Source organism: Chiloscyllium plagiosum, unplaced genomic scaffold (genome assembly GCF_037043375.1).
Source record: "Chiloscyllium plagiosum isolate Xiang-an unplaced genomic scaffold, Cpla_swu_hap1 HiC_scaffold_21, whole genome shotgun sequence".
Classification (NCBI taxonomy): domain Eukaryota; kingdom Metazoa; phylum Chordata; class Chondrichthyes; order Orectolobiformes; family Hemiscylliidae; genus Chiloscyllium; species Chiloscyllium plagiosum.
In genome coordinates, this window is record NW_028270159.1 from 24959874 (window position 1) to 24981000 (window position 21127).

At 39.6% G+C, this 21127-nt stretch overlaps 1 protein-coding gene across 3 annotated transcripts in view; it reads left to right on the forward strand.

The window, feature by feature from the left end:
* scai (suppressor of cancer cell invasion) overlaps positions 1-6049 on the forward strand; it is a 199361-nt gene extending 193312 nt beyond the window's left edge. For all 3 annotated transcript variants that reach the window (XM_087998426.1, XM_087998425.1, XM_087998427.1), the window contains 2 exons: positions 840-940; positions 3916-6049. In XM_087998426.1, the coding sequence (XP_087854552.1) occupies positions 840-940; positions 3916-4062 (248 nt within the window). In that variant the 3' untranslated portion in view covers positions 4063-6049. The remainder of the gene's footprint in view (positions 1-839; positions 941-3915) is intronic.
* Positions 6050-21127: the final 15078 nt, after the last annotated feature.

A 21127-nucleotide genomic window follows, 5' to 3' on the forward strand; every position in this document is an offset into this window, starting at 1 on the left:
TGATAACCAAATAGACAGTTATATAGCCTCAGTCTCTTTGTCTCTCAGTTCAAAGATAGTCTGGAAAACATTAAGAATATGGCATCAGGAGATGACCACCAGCCCTTTGAGCATGCTCCACCATTCATAATGATCATGGCTGATCTCAGGCTATCGCTTCCCCGCCTATGGCAGCCTTAAATTTCAAAAATTTGCAGTCTGTTGTGCGAACCCTCCAATCAGTCTTTATCCTAAAATTGTGCCCCCTTGTTCTAACTTCTCCAGCCAGGGGAGAGAATGGCTTGGTATCTGCCTGGTCAAACCCATTCTGATCCCAAATGTTTCAATGAGATTACCTCTCATTCTTCTCTGATAAATATAAATGAACTTTGGCACTAAAAATTAATAAAGGTGGAATCACATTCTTAAGTGAGGTTTTTTTGCTTCATTTTAATCATGCCTCAATTTTTCAGTCCTTTTTGCTCTCTCTGCACCTATTTTGACATTAAATTCACCCATTCAACTTTACCCTATCTTTGTACTGTTAATTTTTCAATCCTTTAGTCTAATTGGATAAGAACATAGTTACTTTATTCCGCTCCCAGATGTATTGTTTCCCTTGCTATGCCATTATCAGCTTAGTTTGAGTAAGACTCCACAAAAAAAAATTATAAACCTTTGGTGTACAAAGGCAGGCCTTGGAAAACCTCAATTAAAAAGGCAGACATGTTGACCGTGAAACAAAGTAAGTTTGTAATTAGATTAGTAATATCTGCAATATGTTGGACAACTGACAGGCACCATTGTCTTGAATGTGGCATTTGAAGTAAATTCCTCTTCCTTTTTTTGTGTGTTGACAGATCAAGCATTCCTTCAGTTTTTTGGTGATGATTTTCTTCGATTATTGTTGACCCGGTTTGTTCTCTGCTCTGCAACCATGAGACTTCACAAAATGTTTAGGGTAAGATTCTCACCTTTTCATTTACATCAGCAGTAAAGCAGTAAATAACATAAAAGTCTTTAGTTTGGACTCAGTAAGATGTATACCATCTCCCTGCTGGATAGTCTTCAGTTTTCTATGAATCATAAAGCAGAATCAGGAATTGCTCTATGTTCTTTATAAAAGTAATGATGACAGGGTAGATATGAAAAGTATACCAAACCAATGGAATCACACCCAGCATGAGTTGGTGATTTTCAGAGTTGGTGATTTTCAGACTAAATCAAGAACTGCAAAGGATCTCTTATGAGGAGGAGGCTGTTTCTGATTTTGGTGTAGATTTGATCAAGGTTATATATGTTATCAGGTACAGAAAGCAAAAGAACTGCAGATGTTGGATAGCTGAAACAATACAGAAAATGCTGGAAATACTTCGTAGAGCAAGCAGTCTAAGAAGAAAACAGACCAGTAAACATTTTGTGTGGATCCTTGAAGGTTTTGCTGATAAACAGTATTTGAAAGGAACATAAAAAAGGGAAGAGGAGGGAAAGCACATCTTATACAAGAAATAAACTAAATTATCTTCACAGTACGTATCTGGAAACAAGACTTGGTTAAATGACAGAATTGATATTGGCACAAGGCAATAGAAGGCTTCATGAGAGAAATCAAGTAAAGAAATACTGATACTCTTTGGAAGTTGAAACAGATGGTGAGGAGGAGATGGGTGGAGAAGCAGGTAAAAAGGCAACATTGGCAAATAGACACCAGTAGTTCAGAGAAATCAAAACAAGTCAGCAAAAATGGTGCAGGCTAACTGGCAGTAAAAGCTTCCGGTATAGGGTCCCCCAAAACAAATCTATTCCTTTCATCCATCCCCACGAACAGTGCTGCCAGATCAATCCCAAATCACCATCATTTCTTTTGTTTGGGGGGGGAATTGAGTTAAGCCTAGGGCTACTAAAATCAGTGTGAAAGCCAACAACCCTGAAAAATATAATGCTGTTCCTAAAGTTTGCATTGAGTTTCACTAAAATCAAGTAAAATGCTGATGATCAAGAAGTCAGACTAGAAATAGATTGAGAATTCAAGTAGCAAATGACAGGGAATTTAGGATTACACAGGACAGAACAGGTACTTGACAGTGATTTACATAATCTGAATTTTGTCTGCCTATTGTTGCAAGGCTAAGCTGTGGGAAGAGTATATAATATGCTAGGTCGAAGAAAGAACTCCAATGTCTACCTTAATGTTTTAAATTCTGGTTTGGGAGGTGGTAAATAAGCAGGTGGATAATTCTGGATTTACCACTGTAATTTTTGACAGAATAACAGGAGTAATAAAATACTTATTTAGTGTTTTACTAATTATTTTGTATTTACCTATTCCAGATTCCTCATATAACACAAAGTATTGTGAGTTTTATGCATTTTCTTAGGTGCTTCTCTTTATGTTACATATTGTGCAGCAGCTAGCTAGGTGGGTGAGGAGAAAAAACCATACTACTCGATCATTGCCAGTACTACTTTGTGGCTGTTCTTCTCATTTGGGTAAGGCCGAATGTTGAAAGAGAAAGGATCTGATGTCAACAACATACTTTTCCTTAAATCAGTGAAGGGAATGGGACCTTTTGTTCAGAATTATATATTTGTGTTCGAGAACCAGGGGTTACCATCTAATGATATCGGGTAGACCACTTAGAACTTGGATGAGAAATTTCTCCACCTTGAGTGGTGAGTTTGTGGTATTCTCAGCCAGAAAGCAGTTGAGTCCAAAACATCGAATGTTTTCAAGAAAGAATTAGATATAGTTCTTGGGGATAAATGGATTAAAGGTTATAGGGAACTAGTGGGAACAAGGTTCTAAACTGGATCATCAGCATGATCATATTGAATCACAAGAAGGTCTGAAGCACCAAATGGCCTATCCATGTTCCTATTTTCTATGTTTCTATAATTGTGCTCTGACTTGACCCTCTATTGTTTATTAGTCCATCCACCAAATTTTTGAGGAGAAAGTGAGGTCTGCAAATGCTGGAGATCAGAGCTGAAAATGTGTTGCTGGAAAAGCGCAGCAGGTCAGGCAGCATCCAGGGAACAGGAGAATCGACGTTTCGGGCATAAGCCCGAAGCCTGAAGAAGGGCTTATGCCCGAAACGTCGATTCTCCTGTTCCCTGGATGCTGCCTGACCTGCTGCGCTTTTCCAGCAACACATTTTCAGCATCCACCAAATTTACCATTTGACGATAAAGTTGTATATTTAGATACATAATTCTCTCATCTCCTTTAGCACCAAAGTTTATCTGCCTCTCCTTTGTTTTTCAGTGTCACTCCAAATATGATTGTTATTTACATGAGAAATGAATTTTATTTGGTGTAACTCAAACTTTTTCATAATTGTAAACCTTCTACTTGCATTAAATGTGATGGATTAGTGCATCAATCAGTATTAATATAACTCCCACTTCCGCTAGTAATGGGATTACTTAAACACTTTTTATATCGTCGACAAGATGCTCTGCAACAACTCACCAAGACTTCTTTCAAAAATGTGACCCATACCATCTAAAAGGACAAGGGCATTAGGTGGATACCTCAGAATCTTAAACTATGATTAAGATAAAACATATTTCTAGTTTATATCATAACCCTTCATTTTAGAACATCTGTTCTGCCAGAGGATGAAAGGGTTCTTTGTAAATTGGTGTTGACTCCTCCCCCAAATCTTTTTCCATCAATTGCATGCATATCCAATTGGATTGGTTCTTTGTCTTGAATTATTTTCTCTCCATGATTAATTTGAACCATGATAGTTTTCTGTATGTGGCTGTTCACCTATATTTTTGATATATTTTCAAATCCCAGTTTTGGTTGTGAAAGCCATTAGTATGTCAATCAACTTGCAGTATTTGTTATCTTAAATATATTACATATGTGGAAAGACCATATTGCAAAATTAACTATTTATTTTCTTCTGTTTCCAATTCCAATAAAAGGAAACTCGGAATTACCCAGAAACCTATCCACAGTTGCAGAAAGAAGATAGTGTGGAGAATCCTGCACTCCAGAATCACATTCTAGAACTGGCTTCCATGCTGGATGTTAGAAGCCTTTTCCTGGAAAAGACCACTGCTGAATATTAAGTGCAAAGCTGAAAAATAAATTTAACAATTTCTCTGAAGTCATTGATTCTGAAGAAGATATTTTTCTTTGCATCTACCGATTTGGATAATTGAAACATTGTTATTCAAGCAGAATTATTTTCGATCAAACAAATTCTCAAAGACTGATGTATTTGGCACAATTATTTTCTGTAATTATGTGTTCCATGGTCAGTGTACTAAGTGTATTGTGAAAACAAAACATTAACACAGTAAGATACAATTTTAAAAATGATTTTTAAACAAAACATAGCTAAACAGGGCATTTACTACAAAAGCAATAGGAGCTTTTTGACTGGTTCGTTTATCCATCCTATGTTATGGTTAAACTCTAGATGTCAATAGGGTTTTGAGTGTTTTATAAGTTACTCCTGGCAGTAATACATGGAAGAAAAATTTAACTATTGCCCATGATGTTTTGTTTCATTTTGAGTTATAATTAAACATATGTGCTAGTTGTTGTCTTATTAGCAAACCCTTTAATGATAACTTTGAGGATACTTAAGAGAAACCAATAGTCCAGTTATTTGACTTTTACTGCAATTATATACATGTCCTGGAAAACACTGTATATAGTGGTATAAATCATCTGACATTCCCATACTGCACTGTGACAGTCGAGCATGCATGGATGATGACTGAGAATGAAGGCTACCAGGAGACATTCAAGGCAGAGCCTAGTAGACTTAAGGTACGTTTACATGTGTATATCTGTATGTTGTTTTACAATATTGGAATTGCATCAAAGCAAAGTGGCATTATATCTGATCGCTTCCAATGCAATCTGATATGTTCCATTAAATACACTTGAGTATGAAATAATTGAAGTTACATTTTTTAATTAAGCCTCATTTTGAGGAAATAAAGATATCCTTAATTATACTGCATCTACGTATCTTCCCTCTTTGAAAGAGGAACTATTTTGTTGATAAAATTGCTAGTAGCTATAATTTAATGTTTCATTGTTCCTGAACAACTGGTAGAAATGAGAAGTTAGTGTTCTCAAGACAAACCATGACCGATCACACATCTTATGGTTACTAGTATTGTGTTGCACAACTAATTTTAGTTCAGCCATAAGACGCTGCTATGTTTTTATACATGGATACTTGAAATAAGCCAGTTTCATGTGTAAAGCTTTGGTATTCGTACCTTTGCCAAATATACTTTGTTTATTTTACTTAATATTACGATACAATCTTTTCTGTTTTGATCCATTCATGACATGTATCATGACTATTAAAGATACATTTTCTGCCTGTTATGTCATTGTTTTGCACCATGTCATCTTTGTTCCAAGGTGTTTTAGGAGTGCTTTTTGACTTGTGCAAAAATTTCACTTCAGTTCCATGAAGTCATCAAGTAGATCTGATTTGACTTACATTATTGGTCTAATCTTCTGTAATTTGAACTTGTATCCCTTTATTAAAATCTGAATGCGTTTGAGCTAAAATACAGTTTTATGATATGTAAAACAAGAAGGCAGCTTAATAAAATGTTAAAGGCTTTATTGGCCAGATGGCAAAAGAGGACATTGTAGTACTGAAAATTTTACTTCCAAAGTTCTAAAGGCCAATAATTACCATGTAAATAATTACAATTACAAAGCTGTTTAAAGATTTTTTAAATGGAGAAACTTCTGTGAATCACGTTGTATTCACTTAATGCAGCCCAACTCCTTTGCTGCAACTTTTCAAAAGGTTGTTAAGCATGTTATTAGATTTAAATGTGATCTTTTGTTACTATCGTAAAGCAAAAAAGTGAAAAGATGAAAGCAGAATTCTATACTTTTAGTTATATTAAGGGAAACAGATGGCGCACACTGGAGAAAATGTTCTCACTGTCCGCACACTATAATGCGTCTTGTGATTAACATAACTGTTGTATGTACATTTTGATTTTTACTGTGTTCGTAATGTGTATTACCTTCTACCTTATCAATGAAAGTCAATAAAAAAACGTAAAGCAATATTGATTCTTCTGTATAGTGCTAAATAACACATCTGTCTACATTTTTACTGATGAAATGTTGAGCATCAAAGGCATTATGCTTTTATTTAAACAGCCTATTTAATTTCAGGAGTTCCATGAAAGCTGTATGGTTAATTTGTTGATCTGATAATTCATGTATGAAGAAGGGCCTCAGTGGCAAACAACTTCAAAGCCGAAATGTTATTCTAACTACAATAATTTCTTTCTGCTGGAAAGGTATTTTTTGTACTATTCTTAGTTAATAGCAATTTATCACTAGTTCTATATTTTACAGATGATATCAGTTTTGGATTTTATTTTAATCATTATACGTGCATGTGTATTGACATTGCTGAAGAGAAGCAATAAAAGAGCCCTTATCCAAATCAGGACTTACTTTCTGGCCTCCTAGAGACAATCGGAAAAGTTCATAATTTTTACTTCAGTTTATTATGATGACCTTATTTCTTAGAACTTTATTTAATGCTGCCTTGAAGATCAACAAGGGGTTGGTCTCCGTGCTGATCTCGAGAATGTAATTCCACTGTTTTTTCACACTCAACAATAATAAAACTTACAATCAAACTCATTCCCTGATTTTTTTCAAAGTTGAATACCTGTCAGCCAGTATATTGCATTTTTCCTCAATAATGTAACTGAGACTAGGAGTCCACTCTTTTGGCATTCTACACAAAATTCTCATCATAGTACAGCAATGTGCAGTATTTGTGTGTGTGACAGATACTCCAGTGCTTCTCCTCAATACATGTTTAGCCCTTTCACTGTAAGAATCTTTTCTATGAAATTAATGATAGAGTAGATTGAGAATATATATTAACAAAAAACAATGTTTTGATACAAATCTTTTATAGACTGAAGATCACAAGAACCATTAACTTGTATTCTGCAGTTGTGATTCTCAGCATTTACCATCCTCTGAAACGGACAGCAAACTCTGGTGTCCAAAATACAAAATCAAACATAGAAAATCCAGAAGATGCTGTAAGTGTTTCTAAGTTTCCCTATAGGATCCACTATTGAAGCTTCCCAAACTGCAGTCATGTGAGAATGGCTACACTGACAAGAATACTCCCTTTTACACTTACTGTTTCATTATAAAACCTTTTTAAAAAGTTGCATTATGATGAGATTTTAATAGCATATAGGAGCATAATTACTATTGAACAGTCTACTGGCCATGAAAAAGAATAAAAATAATAATATATATAAAATTTATTAATATTATTTTTTCCATTAAGATTGAATTTTTACTTTTTTGAAAAAAACTAAATAATTCAGCTGTTACCTTAGTCCCATGCATATGCCCCAATCATTTATTTTGCTTTTGTAATTTTAAATCGAAAATTAATTAATTCTATGATTTTTACTTCCTGCTTTGCTCTCTGAGAAAACTTCAGTATGATTGCTTGATTACAATGTTTGGTGATGGCATGTTTGCTGGATACTTAGAGATCCTTTTGACATTGTTAGAATCAAACCAATGTCAGTAGATGGAAAATCCATATCATAGTGTGGTTGGATCTTTTTCAACAGCTCTCTGAGGTCAATTTTAACACTTACCATGAAATTGGGTAATAAGGTGAGAGGAATGACCCCTTTTTATGCAGAATTAATTGGAGACATTGGTCAAAATAATTCAGAACTCTCTAGATTTTGAGAGAGTTCAGGCAGATTGGAAAGCCACTAATGTGACGCCTCCACTCAAGAAGGGAGAGATACAGAAATTATACACCAGTTAACCTGGCGTCTGTTGTTGGGAAAATTAAAAGGAAGAAATAATGGGACATTTAGAAAAATCTTAATGGAATCAAACAGAGTCAATAATGGTTAATCTTTAGTTCATTTTAGAAATTATGTAATTGAAATGGGGGGGAGGGGGGGTGTTCCAGGACTGAAAGTTATAACTATGAAGAAAGATTGGATTATGTGGGATTATTTTCCTCCGATCTGAGGAAGCTTATGGGAAAATTCGATGCATGCACAAAATTGCAAGGGCTAAGAACAGAGTAGATGAGAAGAACCTATTAATATTAGCATAGAGGTCAGTGATTAGGGAGCACAGTGATTTAGAAGAAAGATTAGAGTGGATATTAACATTTTTCACCCAGTGGATAGGTGGGATTTGGAACACAATGCCAGAAATATCAGTGGAGGCAGAAGCCCTGTTCATCAACATGATAATGTAATTCTGAAGTTCTACACTGAGCTCCTTTCAGTTTATAATTCTCCCAAGGTTTTTCTATTGAAATTGTCCCCTGCAAACCAAGATCTAGACCATCTATATAGATAAGGAAAAGCAAGGATCCCAATAACAACACCCAGGGAACTCCACTAAAAACCTTATTCCAACTTGAAAAATATCAGTTCCTCTGTTTCCTACAGTCAGCCAATTTTGCTATCTGTTTTCTTCCATGACCCATAACTTTCCTCAAGTCTGTGCTTTGCATTGTATCAAATTTCTATTGGAAATTCATTTATACACTAAACAGTCTTGCCCTTATCAACCCCCGCTTGTTGCTGTTTGGAAAAAATACTCCCACAAATTTGACACAATATTCCCTTAACATGTCCTTGCCAACTCTTCCAAACCAACCCACATTTTTCCATAAGACTATTAATTCATTGCTGAATAATTGTTTCTAGATGCATTCCCATCTTTGAAGTTAACTGACTGGTCTACAATTGCTTGGCCAATCTTTACTACCTTTTTGAACAAGGTCATAATGTTAGGAATTCTGCAATTTTCTGGCGCTATCCCTGAATCCAGGAAATATTGAAAGATTATTGCCATTTCCACTTAGTATCCTTGGATGCATCTCATATGATCCCAGTGCCTTATCAGCTTTAAGAACTGACAGCTTAACAATTTCAAACCTGTCTGCTTCTGTATCTGAAGGGTCACAAATGATGCTGAACAGTATACAATCATCGGTGAATATTCCTGCTTTTGATCTTATGACAGAGGGAAGGTCATTGTTGAAGCAGCTGAAGATAGTTGGGCTTAGGTCACTGTTCTGAGGAACAGCTGCAGAAATGTACTGGAGCTGAGATGGCTGACCTCTAACAACTACAACCATCTTGTGCCAGGTAAGACTCCAACCAATGGAGTTTATCACCTGATACCCATTGATCCTATTTTTGTTAGGACTTCTTGATGCCACATTTGGTTGAATGCGGCATTGATGTCACTCTTGCCTCATCTTGCCTTCTGTTATAATGTTCACTGCCCCCTAAATGTTCCCTCATTTTCATTTGATCTACTTTGTCTGTCTCAGTTTCAAAAACCAAGTCAAGCTGTGACTCCTTTCTTGTTAGACTGGACACTGCCGTAGGAAATTCTCCTGAACAAAGTCTAGGAACACTGGTCTGTTCCTGCCCTTTACACTACCACTATCCCAGTGTATGTACAGATAATTCAAGTCTCTCATTATAACTACTATGATGTTTAAACCTCTACAATTTCCTTGCAAGTTTTCTTCTCTCAATCCCTCCCATTAATTAGCGGTCTATAAATTATCCGAAGAAATAGAATTGCACCTTTTCGTTGGTTAACTCTAGTCAAATCAATTCTGCTCTTGTGTCATCTGAAACAAACGTTTTTCTCCAGTACTGCAATAATCAGCTTAACCAAATATGCCAACACTTTTTTTTTCCTTTTTATCTTTTCTGAACATCCTTTAACCAGGAATAGTTAATACCAAGATCATCTTTCCTTGAGACAAGTCTCTGTTATTGCCACAACATTATAATCTCTCAAGGCAATCTGTGTCTGTAATTCTTCAACCTTATTAACACTTTGTGCATGCATTTTTCATGCAGTATAATCTTGATTTAGACATCATTCCTTTCTCTCTTATTCTAACTTCAAATATTAGAATTACTATTTACTAGAAAGATCCCAGGAATGCGTGATTTTAGGTATAAGGAAAGTTTAGAGGAATTGGGCTAATTCTCTTTTACAGGGGTAGTGCCAGAAAATTGCAGGAACTGAGAAAGTTTAAAAATCTCAACACCAGAATATAGTCCAACAGGTTTATTTGGAAGCACAAGCTTTTGGAACGCTGCTCTTTCATCAGGTAGCTGTGGAGCAGGACCATAAGAGACAAAATTTTTAGCAAAAAAACTACAGTATCATGCAACTGAAATGATACATTGAACAAACCTAGATTGCTGTTAAGTCTTTCAGCTTTTAGAATGGGTTGCAGGTTTTAGTTCATTAATATATAAATCCCAGAACTACTTTTAAGTCACATTCTTGAGATAATTTAAGGTTTTATTTAAGAAAAGTGACATCTCAGCTCAGACAAGGCACTAAAGGTGTGAGGTTTAGTCTGTTTGTATCCCAATTTTGAGTCAGACTAGTTTTATTTCCAAAGTGGAATTTATAAAATATTACATGGATTGACTGCCTGCAGATTGTGCGTTTTTTCAGCAAAATAGAATGTATCTGCAAATATAATTCTGTAAATGCAAATTCACCCCATAGACTTATGTGAGTGTGTGTGAGAGACCGTGTGTTTGTGTGTGTGAATGCTTGGTAATGTGTGATTGTGGAAGCCTGTGAGAGAGTGTGTGCGTGAGAGTGGGGTATGTGTGTATGTGTATGTATTTATGAGAGAGGGTCTGTGTGAGTGTGTGTGTATATGTGTGAGAGTGTACAGCGTAGTGTGACATGAATCCAAGGTTCCGGTTGAGGCCATCCTCATGGGTACTGAACTTGGCTATCAGCCTCTGCTCCGCCACGCTGTGTTGTTGCCTATCCTGAAGTCCACCTTGGAAGATGGTCACCTGAAGTTCTGAGGCCAAATGTCCCTGACTGCTGAAGTGTTCCCTGACAGGGAGGGAACACCCCTGTCTGGTGATTGTTGCACGGTGTCCATTGTCGTAGTGTCTGCTTAGTCTCACCAATGTGCATGTAGGCAAGGAAGCCTCGAAGCATGCACGCACACATACATATAAGTCTATGGGGTGAATTTGCATTTACAGAATTATATTTGCAGATACATTCTATTTTGCTGAAAAAATGCACAATCTGCAGGTAATCAATCCATGTAATATTTTATAAATTCCACTTTGGAAAGTGAACCAGTCTGACTCAAGATTTGGGTATAGACAGACTCTAACCACATACCCTTAATGCATTGTCTGAGCTGAGATGTCACTTTTTAAAAATAAAACCTTAAGTTATCTTGAGAATATCACTTAGAGTCCTAGAGATGTATAGCACAGAAACAGACCCTTCGGTCCAACCCATCCATGCCGACCAGATATCCCAATCCAATCTAGTCCCACCTGCCAGCACCCGGCCCATATCACTCCAAACTCTTCCTATTTATATACCCATCCAAATGCCTTTTAAATGTTGCAATTGTACCAGCCTCCACTACTTCCTCTGGCAGCTCATTCCATACACGCACAACCCTTTGTGTGAAAAAGTTGCCCCTTAGGTCTCTTTTATATCTTAACCCTCTCACCCTACACCTATGCCCTCTAGATCTGGACTCCCCCACCCCAGGGAAAAGACTTTATCTATTTATCCTATCCATGCCCCTCATAATTCTGTAAACCTCTATAAAGTCACCCCTCAGCTTCCCTATAGCTCAAATCCTCCAACCCTGGCAACATCCTTGTAAATCTTTTCTGAACCCTTTCAAGTTTCACAACATCTTTCTGATAGGAAGGAGACCAGAATTTCTCACAATATTCCAACAGTGATCTAACCAATATCCTGTACAGCTGTAACATGACCTCCCAACTCCTGTACTCAAAACACTGACCAATAAAGGAAAGCATAGCAAACACCGCCTTCACTATCCTATCTACCTGCGACTCCACTTTCAAGGAGCTAAGAACCTGCACTCCAAGGTCTCTTTGTTCAGCAACACTCCCTAAGACCTTACCACCTTATCAGTCCTGCTAAGATTTGCTTTCCCAAAATGCAGCACCTCGCATTTATCTGAATTAAATTCCATCTGCCACTTCTCAGCCCATTGGCCCATCTGATCATGTTGTAATCTGAGGTAACCTTCTTCGCTGTCCATTACACCTCCAATTTTGGTGTCATCTGCAAACTTACTAACTATAACTCCCATGTTCACATCCAAATCATTTATATAAATAACAAAAAGTAGTGGACCCAGCACCGATCCTTGTTGGCACTCCACTCGTATCAGGCCTCCAGTCTGAAAAACAACCCTCCACCACTACCCTCTGTCTTCTACCTTTGAGTCAGTTCTGTATCCAAATGGCGAGGTCTCCCTATATTCCGTGAGATCTAACTTTGCTAACCAGTCTCCCATGGGGAACCTTGTCGAATTCCTTACTGAAGTCCATATATATCATATCTACCACTCTGCCCTCATCAATCCTCTTGGTTATTTCCTTAAAAAACTCAATCAAGTTTGTGAGACATGATTTCTCACTCAAAAGGCTATGTTGACTATCCCTAATCAGTCCTTGCCTTTCCAAATACATGTGCATCCTGTCCCTCAGGATTCCCTCCAACAACTTGCTCACCACCGATGTCAGGCTCACTGGTCTATAGTTCCCTGGCTTGTCCTTACCACCCTTCTTAAACAGTGGCACCACGTTAGCCATCCTCCAGTCTTCTGGCACCTCACCTGTGACTATCGATGATACAAATATCTCAGCAAGAGGCCCAGCAATCACTTCCCTAGCTTCCCACAGAGTTCTAGGTACACCTGATCCGGTCCTGGGGATTTATCCACCTATATGTGTTTCAAGACATCCAGCCCTTTCTCCTCTTTAATATGGACATTTTTCAAGATGTCACCATGTATTTATCTTTACATGTGACAGTAAATACTGATGCAAAATACTTGTTTAGTATCTCCCCATTTTCTGTGGCTCCACACAAATGCCACCTTGCTGATCTTTGAGGGGTCCTATTCTCTCCCTAGTTACCCTTTTCTCCTCAATGTATTTGTAAAAACCCTTTGGATTCTCCTTAACTCTATTTGCCAAAGCTATCTCATGTCCCCTTTTTGCCCTCCTGATTTCCCTCTTAAGTATACTCCTGCTGCCTTTATAATCTTCTAAGGATTCACTCGATCACTCCTGTCTATACCTGACATATGCTTCCTTTTTCTTAACCAAACCCTCAATTTCTTCAGTCATCCAGCATTCCCTGTACCTACTAGCCTTTCACCCTAACAGGAATATACTTTCTCTGGATTCTCGTTATCTCATTTCTGAAGGCTTCCCATTTTCCAGCCATCTCTTTGGGGCAAATGTTCGCAGGTAATCAGGTTTTGAAAGTTCTTGCCTAATACTGTCAAAATTGGCTTTCTTCAATTTGGAACTTCAGTTTTTAGATCTGTAATCATTTAATATATTTCTCTAATTAACTTGTTCACCGGTGTCATTAAATACTTCTGGAGCAGATGGAAAATGAACCCAGGCCTCTCAGTCTCCAAGGGTGCGGACACTATCATTGCAGCACAAGAGGGCCGCTTAAAAGAAGTTCTGACCTTTACATATTAATTAACTGAAACCTGCAACCCATGCTAAAAGATGGAAGACTTAACAGCAATCTAGGTGTGTTCAATATAACATTTCAATTGCATGACCCTGTGATCTTTTGCTATAAATTCTGTGTCTTATGGTCCTGCTCCATAGCTACCTGATGAAGGAGCAGTGCTCCGATAGCTAGTGCTCCCAAATAAACCTGTTGGGACTATAACCTGGTGTTGTGTGTTTTTTAACTTTGCCACCCCAGTCCAACACCGGCTCCTCCACATCATGGAACAGAGATGATTGAGGTAACCTTATTGAGATGATCAAAATTAAACAATTTTTGACAGATAAAGGAAGATATTCTGTTTCTACTACTTAGTATGTCTGTAACTACGGGTCACATTCAAGATTGTTAGAATACTTTAAGGTCACATTGCTACAATTCAATCTGGAATATTTCTCATATCTGGCCATCTATATCATAACCCTATTCCCCCATCTCACTTCGGGTCTTCAATCTTAATTTCAATTATTTCCTGCTTACGTTTTCACTGAGGTAAGACATCTATCCTTCAATAACCTTTCAAACATCTCCAAAAACTACACCATTGATTATAATACACTCCACTCATCCTACTTCATTCCCTAGAAACAGTTCCAGCACATTAAGATAGCTGTATTAAAGATACTTGGGAAATTCCCAACTCTGTCCTTAAGCAATTGTATTAAAACCAATATAATGTTTGCTACTATTATGATATTTCAGTAATTTTCTAATTTTCTCCTTACCAATATTTGGTGGCTAGTAGCATACAAATAGTGGCAAAACAGCTTCCACTTCTGAGTTCTATAAATTCCAACTAGTTAGAAACACAATAAGAATCTGTTAAAAGACTTCAAACAAACAACTGTTTGACTATTTAGGAGCAAATTACTGCAGATGCTGGAATCTGTACTGAAAACAAAAAATGATGGAGGTCACAGCGGTGCAGGCAGCAGGCATGGACAGAAAGCAAGCTAACGTTTCAAGTCTACATGATTCTTCAGAGCGTTTAGACATTGGAACTATTAGCGTATCAATTGTCTTGATTCTGTTATGCTGGCAGTCTGTGACTTAATTAGAAATAGGCCCATAACCCCTCCTCTGTCCTCGAACCCCACCCCTCCAACTGCAACAAGGAGAAACCCCACCCCCCCCTCCCCAGTCCTCTCCTTCCACCCCATCAACCTCCGGATACATCACATCATCTTTCGCCATTTCCGCCACCTACAAACAGACACCATCGCCAGAGATATATTTCCCTCCCCACCCCTATCTGCGTTCCATAAAGACCATTCCCTCCATGACTCTCTTGCTAGGTCCACCCTCCACTCCCTGCATCTTGCCCTGCCACTGCAAGAATCGCAAAATCTTCACCCACACCTCCCCCTTCATCTCTGTCCAAGGCTACAAAGGAGCCTTCCACCTCCATCAGAGATTTACCTGCACTTCCACACGTCATTTACTGTATCTGTTGCTCCCAATGCAGTCTCCTCTACTTTGGGGAGACGGGACGCCCATTTGTAGGACACTTCAGAGCACATCTCTGGGACACAGGTACGAAGCAACCCACCGCCCTGTAGCTGAACACTTTAACTCCCCCTTCCACTCCGCCAAGGACTCCATAGCCAAATCCTAACCACTGGATGACTGGAGGCAGAACACCTCATCTTCCATAATGGGACTCTCCAACCACACAGGATTAGAGGATTTCACCAGTTTCCTCAATTTCTCTCCCCCTCCCCCCACCTCATCCCAGATCGAACCTTCCAACTCAGCACCACCCTCCTGACCATTCCTACCTGTCCATCTTCCTTCCCACCTACCTGCTCCACCTTCCTCTCCAACCTATCACCATTATCCCCACCTTCATCTATGTATCGTGCACTCAGCTACCTTCCCTACAGCCCCACCCCTTCCCATTTATCTCTCTACCCCCTTGGCTTCCATGAAACATGGATTCTCTTGCTGCTCAGATGCTTCCTGACCTGTAGTACCTCCAGTACTACAACTGTCAATTCTCATCTGCAATCCTCACTTTCGCTATAGACTCTCAAGCCTGTTCTGCCATTTATTGTGGCAGGTTAGAAATGTAGTTTCTGCAGGTGGGGGAGGGGGGGGGGAGGTGGAGTGTTGCGGGGGTGGGACATTATACAAACGGGATAATTCTTGTAGCATACTTAAGGCTCAGACTTTAATGAATATAGAGGGTCTTTTAAAGAAAATAGTTTTAAGATAGGAAATAACTTTAAAGTGTTGTAGTTGACCACAAAAAGAAGCAGCAGGGGCATTTCACAATAAAGCTTATAGTATGATAAGAGAAACTGGATAAAAAAACAAGCTGTAACAAACAAGGAACAAAGAATGCAAACATACAAGGACAGCAGGATGACCAGATAAGAAAATAACTAGAGAGAAAAAACACAAGTGAGGTAATTGGCTTATGATAGGATGGGAAAAGGGAGGCGTGATTCCGCAACTTGTAAACTGAATAAGAAAGCTAACATGCTCTGTTTTCGCACGCATTTTTGCTTGATCGCAGAAACATCCGGTACTTGCAAGGCTGTAATAAATTGTTCTTGTTTTCAAGGCTTTGTCTCAGGCTGATTTATGAGTGAGTTCTGTTTCTCACAATTGGGGGCTCGTCCGGGATCCAAAACACCAACCGCTCGACACTCTTGCACCTCGCCGATTTCAGTGATCTCCGACTCCCTTGCTTGTTGTTCGCAGTTTGGGCAAGAACGATCCAGAAATAAGGCGGGCAGACGCGGCGGGTTCGGTCAGGCAACTCTTGTGCACAAGACCCGGGTAAGGAAGGGTCTTAAAGGATATATCCGGGCGACTGAGGGCAGCGGTATTTGCTGCAGGAATTGCCGTGGGACGGGGTGCACCGAAACGACCAGGTAACTCTGTGCACAGACCAAGGTAAGAAAAGAGACCTTTAAGTATGGTGGTCGGGACGTACGAAAGTACGGGGAATTGGCAATTTATAAAATAAAGCATATGTTAATGGAAAACAGCCCGTGTCAGAAGGGCTAGTAGCTGAAGGGCTACTGAGGGTGAATTTCGTAACTAACTTATGGCCAGACGTCCAGAAGAATATTCAAAAGCTAGAGGAGTCGTTGCGGGAAGCTCAAAGTGTCTGTGAGATACGGTGTCGGTGTGTGTGTGTGTGTGTGTGTGTGAGAGAGAGAGAGAAAGAGCTGTACAGATGGTAGAAAGTTTAACTCTTTGTGATTTGGTTTGAATGCACATTTGTTTGTTGGTGATTGAATGTTTGTGCTTTGTTCCCTGGAGCTTGAGATTCGGGACTGTTTTGAATCTGATTTTTACTATGGAAATTTTAACATGATTTCTTTTAAGTTTAAGGATTTTACAGATTATGAAATAAAATGTTAACACCTGTTCTTTTTACAGGTCACGACTGCCTTACTATCAGTTTCTAACTAATCTCTTTTATCCTTACATAAAAGTGATTTATGGAGAACAGTTGAAGTCTCAAAAAAAAAGCATATAATTGGTCAGATTAATCGGACGAGTAAAGTGTCTAGTCAAGACCCTGAAGGGGGTGTGGAAGAGGGTGACACTGGACCTCGTTAAGATTAATTAAATTAGCAACAATGGGAGGCACGGGGAGTTGCCTGTGTAACGATCGATCTGTAAATAACGTTAAAGGGGATATATCCCACCCGATAGTTCTTTGGGGAGAATGTTGGGTAATTGGGAACACAACTCCCAGACGCAGGAGAAAGATAAGGCTACAATGATAAACTATTGTTGTTTTGTCTGGACTAGAGAAAGTATTAAGGCGCCTGGTATTTTTTGGCCCAAATATGAGTCCGATGAGGATTGGCTGTGTCAAGATCTTAATATATATGTCAATCGAAAAGAACCGTACAGTCAAAAAAGAGTCCGATTATGCGGCTTGTTGGATAGGGAGCGCGGGAGTAAACTTATGTCCCATGAATACGGAGGAATCAGGGAAAGAACGGAAAAAGAATGAACAAGGAAAGCCACAATGGGATCCCTTAACGTGTTTGCCACCCCCATATACTACTCCCCCGAATGAGCCTACAGCTCCCAAAGTAGAACCGAGTCCAGACACAGAAAGGGGAATGGACTCTGAACTAAAAGATGCAGAACCTCGGGGGCCCAGAGTCACTCGAGCCACCCCACGTAAAGGAGGGGCAGAGATAATGAAAAATGTAAAATTATGTCCCTTACGAGAGGTTCCGATTGGGAAAGGTACAATCGGATATGTAAACGTTCCCTTAACTAGCAGTGAAGTTAGGGTCTTTAAAAAGGAAATGAAAAGTTTAATAGAGGATCCGGTTGGACTAGCCGAACAATTAGAGCAATTCCTAGGGCCTAATTTATATACCTGGGGAGAACTAATGGCAATTTTAAGAACATTATTTTCAGGGGAAGAACGAGGTATGATTAGGAGAGCGGCTTTATAGGAATGGGAAAAGAAGCACCCAGTTGGGGAAGAAGGGGCCCCAGCAGAACAGAAACTCCAAAATGTTGACCCTCATTGGGAAAATAATGACAGAGAAGATAGGGAGTCAATGCGGGATCTATGAGAAATGGTAATATTAGGAATTAAAGAGGGGGCACCTAGATCACAAAATTTTGTTAAGGCCTTTGAAGTGCGACAAGAGAAGGATAAAACCCCTTCTGCATTTCTTAAAAGGCTGAAGGAGGCCACAAGGAAGTATTCGGGAATGGATCCCGATAATCAGATAGCACAGGGACTCTTAAAGGTCCAGTTTGTAACTAAATCGTGGCCGGACATACAAAAGAAATTTACATAAATTAGATGGATGGAGTGAAAGACAGATGGAAGAACTGTTATGTGAGGCACAGAAAGTGTATGTGAAAAAGCGAAGACGAGAAGCAGAAACAGAAAGCCAAAATGATGGTGGCGGCTGTAGAAGAAATAACAAAAAGGAGAATGGGATCAGGGGATAACAGGAAGGGTAGGGGAGGACACGAAAGACCAAGGTCGGACACCCGGGAAAGGAGGCAATAGGCAGGGTGTTACCATTGCGGGAAAGTGGGGCATTTTAAACGGGAATGCCCGGAATTAGCACGAGAAAAGGAAGCTGTTTCCCTCATGACTTTAGCTGAAGATTAGGGGAGTCAGGGGTTCCTTCCTCCTGAGACCCACCAGGAACCCTTGATAAATTTAAAGGTGGGACCTGAATGGGAGGAGGCAATATTTTTGGTGGACACAGGAGCGGCACGGTCATCCCTAAGTTTTAGACCTACCGCCATTAAATTGACTAAGGAGTATCTTAAGGTTTCCGGAGTAATAGGCGAAGAATTCTTGGTGCCTATTTTTGAACCAACCCTAATTAGAGGAAATGATGAGGAAGTGATAGGACAATTACTATATATTCCTGACATTGGAAGTAATCTATTAGGTAGGGATTTGATTATATTGCTGGGTTTAAAAATTGGGGTGGAGGATAGTGCAATAACTGTAACGATGGCTAAGACAACCCAAGGAAGATGGATCCTCTCGGATGGAAGGGAGTTATTAAGTAAACCAGTCGTGAGAAACATCCTAACCACCTTGCACCAAGGCAGTCATTGGGGCTCCCAAGCTATGTGTGACATAGTGTTAAGGAAGTACGGATGTAAAGGGATATACACATTAGCCAAGCAGGTATGCGCAGGATGCCCGACTTGCCAAAAGATTATTAAGAAAGTAACGAGAGGGGGGGCCAAGAGTTGGAAGAAACCCTGGGGTAAGAACTTTTCAAAGAAAACAGGTAGATTACACAGAATTACCCCAAGTAGGGAAACAAAAAGTACTTATTAGTCCTAATGGATCACCTAACTGGAGGCATTTCCAATGTCCTCAGCTACCTCGAAGGGAGTAGTGAAAATTCTTTTAGAACATATAATTCCTCGATATGGAGTGGTGGAAAGTATAGATTCAGATCAAGGTAGCCATTTTACCTCTAAGATCCTACAAGAAGTAATGGCGGGATTAGAAATCTCTTGGGAATTCCACACTCCTTGGCACCCGCCTTCCTCTGGACGGGTGGAACGAATGAATCAAACCTTAAAGAAAAAATTGTCTAAGCTAGTCCTAGAGACTCGATTACCATGGACAAAATGTTTACCTATCGCGTTGCTACGCATTAGGACTGCGCCTAGGTGTGATATAGGCCTCTCTCCTTATGAGATGATGTTTGGATTACCTTTCTTGGGTGGAAAAGGGGAATTGCCAACTGTAGAGTTCAATGATAAGTTTTTAAAGAACTATATTGTGGCACTCGGTTCTTCTTTGTCTGTCCTTAGGAAGAAGGGTGTGTTGACCTAGACACCTCCACTTGAGTTCGCCGTACATCGAATACAACCGGGTGCTTGAGTCCTGATAAAGACCTGGAAAGATACCAAACTGCACCCAAGCAGGGAGGGATCATTCCTCACCCTCCTGACTACTGAAACAGCTGTCTGAACTGCTGAAAAAGGGTGGAGTCATCACACTCGTGTTAAGGGCCCAGTGGACGCTCCTTCCCCTCCGGCAGAGTGGCAAGCACGTCCTACAGACAACCTTGTGAAAATCAAGCTGAGCAAAAAGAATGGACTGAGATAAGAGACTATTAAGTATTCGTTAAAAAAAAACTGTATCCCAAAACAATTGTAAGTGTTGCATGGACTCACTTCTCCCTGGTATACAAAGGGTTAGGGAATAGACAGATAGGGTTGTGAGCTGAAATGAGTGGTCAGCTTTATATTGTCACAATAATATTGGCGCTAGCTGCCAAGGGGGTTTGGAAAAATCATTTTACCACTTTATGTCAGAATTATGCTAAACTAAAAGGGCATACCGACTGTTGGGTATGTGCGGAGACCATTCCCCACACCATGGGGAATCCGGAATTCCTCTCACGGTAATACCACTTACCAAAAGAGAAGTGTACGATGTACAACAATTTGACTCGGATTCAAACAATACAAAATGAAGATCTGACACGGGTAATTATAACTTTGCGGGATGGTTCCCTCGACCAGCCCCGAAAACTCTGGGTGCTATTGATGGCCTTAGAGTTTCCCCACCGAAAGGAGCAGTAAATACCACTTGTTTCTGTATCAGAATAATACCGCACCCTTCCGATTAGGAAAATCATCTTGTGTCTACACCAGCCAAGATACTCCCACAACCATTCCCCAAGTATTGAATGGGACATATTGGGTGGGTGGCTTAAAGGCCTACCCATTTATCCCCGGCGAGAAGTACGTTTGGAGTGGCGGATGTAACGGAAATGGGTGCTGGGACCATCCAGTTCAGACACTACCTCAAAACCAGAAAGGTGGAGTGGCTGCTGCTACCTTGCCTATATAATTCCCCACATGAGGCTGTTAAAGAGAGCCCCAAAAATACTTCGGAATAAACAGGGAGGAAGGCGAGTAACCCGGAAAGTAACCGAAGGAGATCGCCTCCTCTGGACTTTGATATCTATGTATGGGACCGCTTGAGCAGGAGTAGAAATACAAAAATTGGAAGAGTTGGCCAACAATACT